Source organism: Dendronephthya gigantea, unplaced genomic scaffold (assembly GCF_004324835.1).
Source record: "Dendronephthya gigantea isolate DGI-Jeju-01 unplaced genomic scaffold, DenGig_1.0 000036F, whole genome shotgun sequence".
NCBI lineage: Eukaryota > Metazoa > Cnidaria > Anthozoa > Malacalcyonacea > Nephtheidae > Dendronephthya > Dendronephthya gigantea.
In genome coordinates this window covers 1,531,811-1,543,859 of record NW_021163046.1, presented here as the reverse complement: position 1 = coordinate 1,543,859, position 12,049 = coordinate 1,531,811, and the positions used below count along the sequence as shown (strand labels likewise).

The following is a 12,049-nucleotide window of genomic DNA, read 5'->3' as shown; positions in this document are numbered from 1 at the left end:
TGAATCTCAAAAATACGGACGGTAAACGCGCTATTTTTGCCTGCTGAGTCTCTGCCATGCTAGGTATCATAGGTTTCAATGTTATAAGTTCTCTGTCTTAATTTGCCAACGATCACTTGCTATTTGCGCTCTACGTTTCGAGAAACAAGAGACGCACCCTTTTGATAATAAAATTCCCACCTGCACAAGGGAAATTGAGTCGTAAAGCCGGGTGCAGACCTTGTGCTTGTTATGACCCAGTCTTGACTGAGACAAATTACGTGACGAATTGAGAGTGATATCTTTCTTTCATCCGCTGCGTTAATGTCTTGATTCTAATATATAACCTAATAAAAGTTGTAAAAGCAGGTGCTACGTGCAAGACGGTGCATGCATATAGAGAAGAATGCAATATTTCTCTTTTCTTCTTTTTTTGCTAAGCTATGTTTGCTACGAGACAGTCATGAGCTAGACAAATTACATCACAAATTGAAAATGAAATCTCTTTTTTTTTAACCGTTGCGTTAATGTCATGATGCTAATATATAACTATGTCATTTTCCATTTCTTCTTCAAAACTGTTAACAAAAAGTATATACGCATTCATCAAGACGGAATAAGGTTTATATTGAGAAATGATTCAGTAACAAAACTTCCAACCGTTACACAAATATTGAGTCAAATATTATAGTAAATCGTATAATTTTTATCCCGCGATCTTACAGTTGAATTATCTGCCATTTACAACCTTTGATGCAATACCACATTTATAGGATACTATGATAGCTATAGATATAGGAATATAACTAGATAAAGAAAGATACACAATGCATTCATTAAGTGGTAATGAAATACATCGCAGTGGAAACTGAATTGTGTATCATTACATGCAATTTAAGTAATAACATATTGTAGGACAATTGAGTTAGCGTCCATACGATAGGTATCAGGAATGAAAACGAATACGGAAAAACTGACTATAAGTGAAGTAGCTACAATACATCTCCTTCAATCCTTCAAAACTTTGCAGAAACTTTCGTATATACGGAATTCGAGATGTAAGAAATACAAACAGACTCCGTGAACCTCAATTATATTATTATTACACCATAAAAGCAGGAGACGTGCTTTTTTTATTCATTTCTAACATATACAACAATTAATCAGATCAAAAGGAAATACTCTGAAATTACTCGTTATGCCATACTTATATTATAATAACATTTAAAAATTTATCAATTGACACGAAAGAGCGAAGCAATCTATCGATATTTTTAAGCGTTTTGACAGCATCGAAATTTATCGATGTCGTTCAGCCACTGACCAGATCCACGATAAAGACCAGTGATATAATAACCAGCCTTGGAGCAGTTTGACCATCCTTCTCGATCAAAGGATGATCCAACATCTTTATCATAACATGGTCCATACTTGTCAGGATGATTTTCAGGTTTGCAGCAAAAAGCTCCTGTGATGGCACGTAAACTTGTGTCATTATTGCGTCTTAACCCTTTCAGAAAGTACCCCTTTGGACAACGATTCCATGTGTCATTTCTATATAGAATACATTAACGGGTAATTATATGCAGGGTGTCCCAAAAAAACCCAAAACTATCGAAATCACCGTCGTATATATAAAATATATTATTGTTAAATTTGAATTACTTGTTCGCTATTTTTTTCTCGTGAGCATTAACGCAAATGTTAAATAGGCCCACAAAAAGTTGATATTTGCTAGAGACGAATGACATAATTATGTCGAAGGCCATGAGTTGTACATTTAAGTATTTTATCCATATTTCTAAAGTGTATTGCCAGTATTGGCAATAAAAATCATTTGTGGTTATAAACGAATTTTCCTGTCATCATGCATAAAAATGTTTTTGTTAAACATTTATACACTTGTTGGTCCAAACAGGATGCTTAGGCATTCAAACTCCAGCTATGACATTGTTATCGCTAATTTCAATGATTTTCGATTTTTTGGAGACCATGTGGGATACAATTTGGGGCAAATATTAGGCCAGAGACCTGAATATCAACTTGGAGGTGAGAGAAAAGCTTGTTTGACATTGCCAACTATTTTATTCGTATGCCAGCGAATTTGCATATGTAAATTAGCTTGAAAATTGCCAGCTTACCACGTTACTAGTAAATAAGGCGAAAATGAACGGATTTTACCTAAATTAAGGAAAGGGTTATTTTTCGAATCTCTTCTTCATATTTTGGGTATATTACAAGAAGTAGTTATAATTTTGTACCCGATTTTGGCAAAGGGCTAATCGTCAGTAGATTTCCCATATATCTGAGATGAAAATGAATTAACTTGTGGATCTAGTGTTTCTAGTATATACTAGGGCCTACGCTAGAGAACCATATCCTCAAAAAGAAAAAGAAATTAAATCTATATCTGATTTTTAAACAAGGCAATAGATCTTCATGATAGCGAAACGATCTCATTTTGGCAAACGTAAGAAGGAAACCTTATTTTATTAATCTTATATCATTTTTATTTCTATAAATATCAGTTTATATATATTACTGGGTTTTGCAAGGTGGTTTGTGTTCATTGGTGCATCCGCTATCAAACATGCAGCAACGTATTGCGGACTCATTGACCAAAATAGTTGGCGATGACACACATCTACAGGGTGTCCCAAAAAAAACGAAAACTATTGAAATCACTCATTGTTAAAATTTGAATGCCGTGTTCACGAATTTCAGCCCGTGGGGATTTAATGCAACTTATAAAATGCTAAATGCTTTGTGTTGCTAGAGAAAGGGGACATGTCGAAGGTCATGGTCCTTGAGATGCACATTTAAATAATGTTATTCACATTTGTAAATTGTAAGTATTGTTAATAAATATCATTTTTGCGAACAAGCAAATTTGACTGCATCATATGCATGCATAAAAATGCTTATGGCAACCCCGATTTATACACTTGTGGGCCCAACAGAGTGCTTAGGCATTCAAACTCTAACAATGCCATTGTTATGGGTGATTTCAATAGTTTTCGGTTTTTTTGGGACACCCTGTATAACTGCACCACACTGAACTAGATTTAACGAGGCTACCAATCATATATATTTATGACGGAGCACGGGTGAAATTTGTAATTAATTAAGCGTAGTGTAAAGCGGACTTCTGAGAAAGTTTTATTGATTCTGATTATACACGTCGCTCATCTGCTATCTTTATTATTCACTGCTTTTGCATACTATCATATTATCATGAAATGATATAAAATACTTACTTTTTGAAAGAACCTTTGAAGCCCGTCTTGTTACACTGACTATTCTGACCGCTGTACGCAAGAGACGACATGCAACATCTTGCTCCTTCAAGTAAACTGATGGGATGCTTGCTATCGTTGGGTGGACTTCGATAAAATCCCGTGATAAAGAGATTCTGTCCACATTTCGAATAACCAAAGCTGTCAAAACTTTGCCTCCAGTCCGCATTAGAACATGTTAAAGACGTATCTATAAATTGAAGTGGGAAGTGTTTTTCTAAACTTTGTAAGGTTTGCTTTTATGCGGTTGGAAATCTGTATTAACGTTCTCTCAAGGAGACATGAGAGCCTTCAATAATTAAAGAGATATAAAATGCAAAAATGATGCGAAACCTAGCAGTTTTTATATAATACATGTGTCTAAATTATTATACACCGTGAACTAAATTATACGTAATAGTGCAATGACGCTCTGCACTGAGAAAATGACGACATTGTTCACTTACTTGATAGTTGGGGTGTTGAACTGTTTGTTTCTAGTAATGTGGATGCAGGTGATTGTAATACATTCGTAGTATAACTCTTACTTGTGAATGATTCCTCTGGTGTCGGACAGCTTGATGTGGTAGGGTTCTGAAAAACAAATGCAAAGGATACGATTATCGACGTTATTTAAATTCGTTATATATAAACACATATATAGCTCATATAATGTATATCACTTTTCAAGAGGCCCTAATTCTGGTTTTTTATAGAGGCACTTGCCACACATTCAACTATTGTGAGGTATAATTAATGAGAACCATTGTATGAAATTTAATACCATTTTGTATGATCAAGTGGTTTAAATGATGCTTGCAGCGTAACAAAAAACCCAGTCAATTTTTCAATGAACACCGCAATATAAGCGCAGCCGCTCCAAATTGTCAGGATGGCTCCGCTATAGCTACGGCTTATCAATGGTAAATTATTTCAAATATCTTACAATTTGGATTTCTTCGTTTACAAAAACAAAGTCAGACGCAAGATTAAGTATTATTGCGGCAGCTCTTTCGTTCAGAGAAACGAGGTGATTCAAATTTTCACCTTTTAGCTTCAATGTTATTTTAAACACAGTTTTTCAAACGATGGAATTTTTCGTTTTTTCTTCCTTCGTTATTTAATTATGTTTTGTGTGGATCTGCTTCGGTCGACTTCTTACTTTTGAAAGGAAAATTTCGCAGCGTAGATATGAACCCTGCTCAAAACCGCTGATGCGGCCAACATAATCCCTAAAGAATGGACTCAGCAGTCACGTTTTGCAATATATTTCGGTTAAATAAAGATATTAGACGACCGAATTTACGATATTATTAAAATTCATGCGAGTTTTATTATTTCATTTTAATTTTAAGCTTGAAATATCGACGACCCCTCTGGTGTGAAAGAAAACATAATATAGAACTGATCCATCAAAGCACAAGTCGAAAAGTTTGAAAATTCAAATATACCAACAACCGTCTTGCAGATGACTAAATCTTAAAAAGGTGTTTAACAATCGAAAAGGCGTATTCTAAAGTTTCTACATCGAAAGATAATACGAGTACTTTTCTCTTGAATTTCATTCTGGTTTGATTAATTGTCTGCCAGGGATCAGTTGTAGTCCACGCGACGTTATTATAGTCATGATAAATCACTCCAGCATAATTTTAAATTAAAGGTATTTGAAAACTTCATGGGAAACGTAATTACTGAGAATTGAGAAAGTAAAAAAATTCGTAGTAATATAGCCTAATATCAAGTACTTTGACACACAGAACGAAAGGACTCCGAATGCTATGCTATTAAAAACGCATACTTCTGAAATTTTGACTTTTATTCTGAAGTCATTGCTATATACCGCTGTTGGAAGTTAGTAAGATGTTGTCATTCTATTGTTTTGTTATGCAGTTTAACAAAGTACACCCATCTCGACAAGCGGTTTGTCAATTGTGAGAACCTGCAAAAGCGGTCGCTGCTTTTTAGAAAGCTGCTTTACATCTGACTACAGCTCCTGTTGCTGCTGAGTGACTATCGTTGTGAAGGGAAACGCACGTTGCATGCATGCATACGCAATCTCGCCTGGGCATCCGTCTGTAGTATATTTACAGGCGCCGTGTTTATCTCAAACGCGCCCACTATAATTATATATTATGCAGGCTTAGCATGAGGATGTGAACGGGAAAATATTTGTAGAAATAGCGAATAAATGCCACGGCATTTATTCGCCATTTTCACATCGTTTTTGACTTTCACGTCTTCGTGCTAAATCTCCCTATGTATAAACATAATATGTATGCACTATCAAGTATTTCAGAAAAAAAAATACAAAAATACCCTGTATATATATCGTCAGTAATACCGTTTCACGAATGCACAAAATAGAAGCGCCATGAGCATAAAAATAGTTCTTTCGAACTCTTTTTCATAAAATAGAAAAATGGCAACTCCGAGAGCTGCTGTTTAAATCATGTATATAGTGAGAACCGGGATATAGGCTATATAATATCAAAATGCCGTTGTCATGGATTAGCCACGGCTACGAGTCTATGTCGGCAGTAGGATATAACACGAAAATCACGCTAAATTGACCAATTTCGTAGCCGTAGCGGGAACTGAAGTAAAAATTTAAAGCTCTTTTTATATAAGAGGGCGCTGAAACTTCGCAGTCGATTGAAAAAGTAAAAATAGCTTGTAATAACTTTTCAAACTCCAAGTAATCATTGTATTTACTCACTCGTTTAATTATCACAAGATGGTTGAATTCATGATTTGTTTGTTCATCATCATTGGTTGTTGCTTGCATTGTCTTATTGTTTAGTTCACATCGTCCTTTATCTTCACCAGAAGTTTTGTAGTTGGCTGACGTACACAATGAACGACGAGCACAAAGCAAACCACATTCAAACTCGGACTTTGCTTGTTTTGTTTCGATGACATGATTCGCCAAGTATTTTTGCTTATTTTTTCGAAAGACAGCTTCGTTTGAGCACTCGCTCAGCACGAAAACGATGAACGAAACAGCAAATTTTTGAAAGACCCTCATTGCAACGCAGATGCTTTTAACTCACAAACTTTAACTTGTCATTTTTATATATATTACCAAAACTTGCGTGCATGACCTTAATAATTTACGAAGTGTTTTTTCCCTGAATTGAGGCCTACTTAATTTCGCTCCATATCGTGATTGATGATCATCAATGACATTCACAAAGCTGTAAGCACTTTACATTTATTTTCCTGTTTGCGTTGGAATATTGATTATTTATCAATTATTTTAGAAGGCATGCACGGACGCTTAATATACTTATGCATAATGACAATATAGTTGAATAAACCGATTTTTTCATCTCAATGATAATGACGAATATTCCATTCATGTAGTCAAGGCGAAAAATTTAAAACTTCAAAATTTCCAGCCGTGACCAGAATTCTCTGCCGGTGCCACGGCTTGTTACGTCATTATGCATAAGTTCAATTACTCCTTATATATAATATAATCCATATCATTATCTCTTTCGGGATGTTGTCGAGTCGACTTTGTTTGCAAACTTTAGTTGTTGCCTACTTGTAGGTGTATCGGTCATACCCATAACCACTTTATATTTGCGGTCTTTTTTTACTCTTCTTGGAACGTTCCGGGCTATATATTTGCGGGAACCCCTGAGAATCTTAAAACAAATAAAGCAAAGAAGACGAAAAACGGAATGGCAATGCTTCAATGGCTATATTTTTCGAAAACGGCAATATCTCAATGATTTATATATAGTCACCATATTATACATGTAAGGCGTGATAATCCATTCGCGATCTAAACTACTGCCACTTCACCGTTCATGGTGATTAAATTTTACCGTGCATACGACGAAAAACAATGCAGATTGTCAAAATTCACATTCTATTTTCGTAAGCAACTGCAGAATGGCTGAATGGAAAACATGTTTGCATTTAGCATACCATAGAAAAGTCGACGCTGTATAATTATAGACATAGGAAGATAAATAATGCATTGATTGAATGTTTATTGAAATACATCGCAGTTCATCGCAGTGGAACTGAATTGTGTATCACTACAATTTAAGTAATAATATATTGTAGAACTATCGAGTCAACGTCCATACAATAGGTATAAAGAATTAAAACCAACACCATGACTATACATGAAGTAGCTACAAAATACATTTCCTTCAATCCGTCAAAACTCTGCAGAAACTTTCGAATATACGGAATTCGAGATGTAAGAAATATAAACAGACTACACAAACCTTCCCCACCTGAATATTATTATGTTATACGCAGACGTAAATAGATTGTAAATGTAAATAAATTTGTCCTTTGAGTGTACCATATTATTCACTATAGCACAATTAAGCGTCACAACAGATTACAGATTCTTGAAGTCGTACATTTCACAACATTAATTAAATTTGTCTAACATCGAATCAGCTGCTTAATATCTTTTTTGCTAAAACTTTCTGTTCTACATCTTCAGAAAAGAATGCCATTATTTATTTTATAGTTTGAATCTAAATTCCTAAATAAACTGATTGAACTTGAACCACAAAAAAAATTTTTAGTTTTAAGGATGAAAAAGTATTCTACTTCGTATATAATGCCTAGGCGTAGCCGATTGTTTTACAAGCTTCTTGGGTGTTCTTCCAACATTCCCCTAAGTATATTATTATTACAGCATAAAAGCAGGAGACGAGCTTTTTTTTAATTCTTTTATAATATATACAGCAATCAAGTAGGTCAAAAATAAAATTCTCCGAAATTGCTCGTTATACCACACTTATATTATAATAACATTTAAAAAGTTATCAATTGACATGAGAGAGCAAAGCAATCTATCGATATTTCTAAGCGTTTTGACAGCATCGAAATTGATCGATGCTGTTCAGCCATTTACCAGATCCACGATAAAGACCAGTGATGTAATAACCAGCCTTGGAACAGTTTGACCATCCTTCTTGATCAAACGATGTTCCAACATCTTCATCATAACAGAATCCATACTTGTCAGGATGAGTGTTTGGTTTGCAGCAATGAGCTCCTGTGATGGCATGTAATCTTGTATCATTGCTGCGTTTTAACCCGTTCAGAAAGTATCCCTTTGGACAACGATTCCATGTGTCATTTCTATATAGAATACATTAACGGGTAATTATATACACGGTGTCCCAAATATACAAATTGGGATACAATTTGAGGCATTTTGAAGGAAAATATTAGGCCAGAGACCTGAATATCAACTTGGAGGTATTGCGGACTCGTTGACCAAAAAAGTTGGCGATGACACAAATCTATAACTGCACTACAGTGAACTAGATTTAATGAGGCTACCAATATAAGACAGAGCACGGGTGAAATTTGTAATTAATTAAGCGTATAGTGTAAAACGGACTTCTGAGAAAGTTTTATTGATTCTGATTATACACGTCGCTCACCTGCGATCTTTATAATTCGCTGCTTTTGCCTACTTTTTCATATATCATGAGAGCGACTTCGACAATCTTTAAAAACACCCGAACACGCACGCAACACATGCATAGCGTAATGCGACTTTTTTACTGCCTGCAGCACACTGCGCAAAAATCATATTATTATGAAATGATATAAAAATACTTACTGTTTAAAAGAACTGGTGAAGTTAACTTTTTCACACTGGCCAATCTGACCGCTGTACGCAGGAGACGAGTTGCAACATCTTGCTTCTTCAAGTAAACTGATGGGATGCTGGTTATCGTTGGACGGACTTCGATAAAATCCTGTGATAAAGAGATTTTGTGCGCCACATTTTGACCAGCTCTTACTGTCAAAACTTTGCCTCCAGTCCGCATTAGAACATGCTAAAGACGTATCTATAAATTGAGGTGGTAAGTGTTTTTCTAAACTTTGTAAGGTTTGATTTCATTTGGTTGGAAATCTGTATGAAAGTTCTGTGAAGGAGACATGAGGGCCTTCAATAATTAAGGAGATATAAAATGCAAAATTGATGCGAAATCTAGCAGTTTTTATAACACACATCAATATACCGTGAACTAAATTATATAAGTAATAGTGTGGTGACGCTCTGCTAGTATTGCGGATGCAAGTGATTTAAAAATTTGTTATTGCATTACCACGTTGTTATATTTTGTTATGATATTATAGCGAGGATTTCGTAATATAACACTTACTTCTGAATGATTCCTCTTGTGTCGGAGAGCTTGACGTGGTAGGATCTAGTGGCTTCTGAAAAACAAATGCAAAGGATACGAAAATCGACGTTATATAAAATGTCATTAGGCATTCGTGATATAGTTATAGCGCACATAATATATCTCACTTTGCATGAGGCCCTAAAATCAATATCAGTTAATTCTGGCGGTGTTTTATAGAGGCACTTCCCACGAATTCAACTATTATTAGTTATAATGAGAAGCCTTCCGAGAAACGTAAGACCATTTTGTATCATCAAATTGTTTAGGCATTAGAGTATGCCATTCATGCATGTTGGCCATGTATGCCATAAATGGTGGTTGTAGAGTAACAATGAACACCGGAATATTAGCTATACGGCTTATCAATGGTAAATTATTACTGGTAAATTTGGTATAATGGTAAATTTTTACGTTTACAAAAACAAAGTTAGTATTATAGCGGCAGCTCTTTAGTTCAAAGAAATGAGTTGATTCAAATTTTTACCTTTAAACTTTAGTGTTATTTCAAAGACAGTTTTTCAAAAGATAGAATTTTTCCTTTTTTTACCTCCGTAGTTACTAAATTTTGTTTACTGTGGATCCGCTTCGGTCAACTTCTTACTTTTAAAAGGAAAAATTCGCAGCGTATATATATATATATCTATAGATATGAACCCCGCTTATAAAAATCGCTGATGCGGCCGACATAACCCCTAAAGGATCGACTCAGCAGTCGAGCTTTGCAATATATTTTGCAGTTAAATAAAGATATTAGAGCAGCGGATTTACTGTTATCAAAATTGCCGCGAGTTTTGATATTAAATTTTAATTTTAAGTTTGAAATATCGACGACCGTGTAAATGAAAATATAATAGAACTGATCCGTCAAAGATCAGTTTAAACTTTGAAGACTGAACTGAATAACCATGCACCAACATTCGTGCAGATGAATGGATCTTAAAAACACGTTTGGCGATCGAAAAGGCGTCTTTTACAGTCTCTATATCGAAAGACAATATGTCTATACTCTTGAATTTCACTCTGGCGCCATAATAATTATTATTATAAGACTACACACGTACTGTAATTATATATGTTGATTACTTTTCTTTGTCAGGGATCAGTGGCACTCCATGCAGCGTTAGTCATGATAAATTACTGCAGCATGATTTAAATTTAAAGTGCATTTGAAAACGACATGCGAGACGTAGTTACTGAAAAGTAAAAATTTCGTAGTAATATAATATCACGTACTTTGACACAAAGAACGAAAGAACTCCGAATGCTATATTAAAAACACATGCTTCTGAAATATTGCTATATAACGCTGTTGGAAGTTAGTAAGATGTTGTCATTCTATTGTTTCGTTATGCAGTTCAACAAAGTACACCCATCTCGACACGCGGTTTGTGAGAACGTACAAAAGCGGTCGCTGCTTCCTAGAAAGCTGCTTCTGATCTCAATACAGCAGCTGTTTTCGGAAACGCACGTTGCATGCATACTCAATCTCGCGTGGGCATCCGTCTGTAGTGTTTACAGGCGCCGTGTTTATCTCAAACACGGCGCCCACTATAATTATGTATTAGGCAGACTTAGCATGAGAACGGGAATCTATTTGTCGGAAAATGGCGAATAACATTTTCACATCCTTTTTGACGTTCACGCCCTCATGTTAAATCTCTCATGTATATATAGCTAAACATAATATGCATGTATATACACAATCAAGTATTTCAGAAAAAAATACCCTTATATAATCAGTAATACCATTTTTTCAGAATGCACAAAATAGAAGCGCCATGAGCATAAAAATAGTTCTTTCGAACTTTTTTCATAAAATAGAAAAATGGTAATTCCGAGAGTTGATGTTTAAATCATGGAGAGTGAGAACCCTGTATATAGATATATAAAATCAAAATTCCGTTTTCTTGGATGAGCAACAGCTACGAATCTATTTCGACGTAACGGGAGCTGAAGTGAAAATTTAAAGCTCTATGTTTTTATAAGAGGGCGTTGAAACTTCACACTCGATTGAAAAAGTAAAAATAGCTTGTAATAACTTTTTAAATTCCATGCAAGTAATCATGTAACGTCTTTACTCACTGATTTAATCATGACAAGATGGTTGTATTCATGATCTGTTTTTTCATCATCATCGTCTTCATTTGTCTTATTGTTAAGTTCACAACGACCTTTATCTTCACCAGAGGTTTTGTAGTTGATTGACGCACATGATTCATGACGAGCGCAAAGCAAACCGCATTCAAACTCGAACTCTGTTTGATTTATTTCGATGGTATGATTCGCCAAGTATTTTTGCTTATTTATTCGAAAGACAGCTTCCTTTGAGCAGTCGCTCAGCGCTAGCACGAAAACGATGAACGAAACAGCAAATTTTTGAAAGACCTTCATTGCAACGCAGATGGTTTTAACTCACAAACTATAAATTGTCATTTTTATATATACTACCTGAACATTTGCATGCATGACTTTAATAATTTACGAAGTGTTTTTCCATGAATAGGGGGCCTATTTAATTTCGCTCCGTACGTGATTGATGACAATCACTTTTTAAGCTGGAAGCATTTAATTTTACATTTATTTTCCTGTTTGCGCTAGAATATTGATTACTTA

General features: G+C 34.9%; 2 protein-coding genes across 2 annotated transcripts; both read right to left on the bottom strand.

The window, feature by feature from the left end:
- Positions 1–693: 693 nt before the first annotated feature.
- Positions 694–6,279, bottom strand: LOC114525902. The gene is made up of 4 exons (XM_028547362.1): positions 5,971–6,279; positions 3,722–3,848; positions 3,237–3,465; positions 694–1,533 (listed from the first exon to the last, which is right to left on the bottom strand). The coding sequence occupies exons 1-4, from the start codon at positions 6,277–6,279 to the stop codon at positions 1,254–1,256; spliced, it is 945 nt and encodes a 314-aa protein (XP_028403163.1). The 3' UTR covers positions 694–1,253.
- A 1,064-nt stretch (positions 6,280–7,343) lies between these two features.
- LOC114525901 lies at positions 7,344–11,827 on the bottom strand. Its single transcript, XM_028547361.1, has 4 exons — positions 11,519–11,827; positions 9,413–9,467; positions 8,863–9,094; positions 7,344–8,372 (listed from the first exon to the last, which is right to left on the bottom strand). Exons 1-4 carry the CDS (start codon positions 11,825–11,827, stop codon positions 8,093–8,095), a joined length of 876 nt encoding a protein of 291 aa, XP_028403162.1. The 3' UTR covers positions 7,344–8,092.
- Between the last annotated feature and the right edge of the window lie 222 nt (positions 11,828–12,049).

Bases quoted from the DNA above. Each gene is read 5' to 3' on its own strand.
- LOC114525902 (XM_028547362.1), bottom strand. From the start codon at position 6,279: ATGAGGGTCTTTCAAAAATTTGCTGTTTCGTTCATCGTTTTCGTGCTG. The intron at 3,849-5,970 runs GTGAGTAAATAC...TTTGTTTTTCAG, and splicing joins ATCTTGTGATAATTAAACGA to AACCCTACCACATCAAGCTG. The intron at 1,534-3,236 runs GTAAGTATTTTA...TATTCTATATAG, and splicing joins TTCAAAGGTTCTTTCAAAAA to AAATGACACATGGAATCGTT.
- LOC114525901 (XM_028547361.1), bottom strand. From the start codon at position 11,827: ATGAAGGTCTTTCAAAAATTTGCTGTTTCGTTCATCGTTTTCGTGCTA. The intron at 9,095-9,412 runs GTAAGTGTTATA...CTCAATTTATAG, and splicing joins ACAAGAGGAATCATTCAGAA to ATACGTCTTTAGCATGTTCT. The intron at 8,373-8,862 runs GTAAGTATTTTT...TATTCTATATAG, and splicing joins TTCACCAGTTCTTTTAAACA to AAATGACACATGGAATCGTT.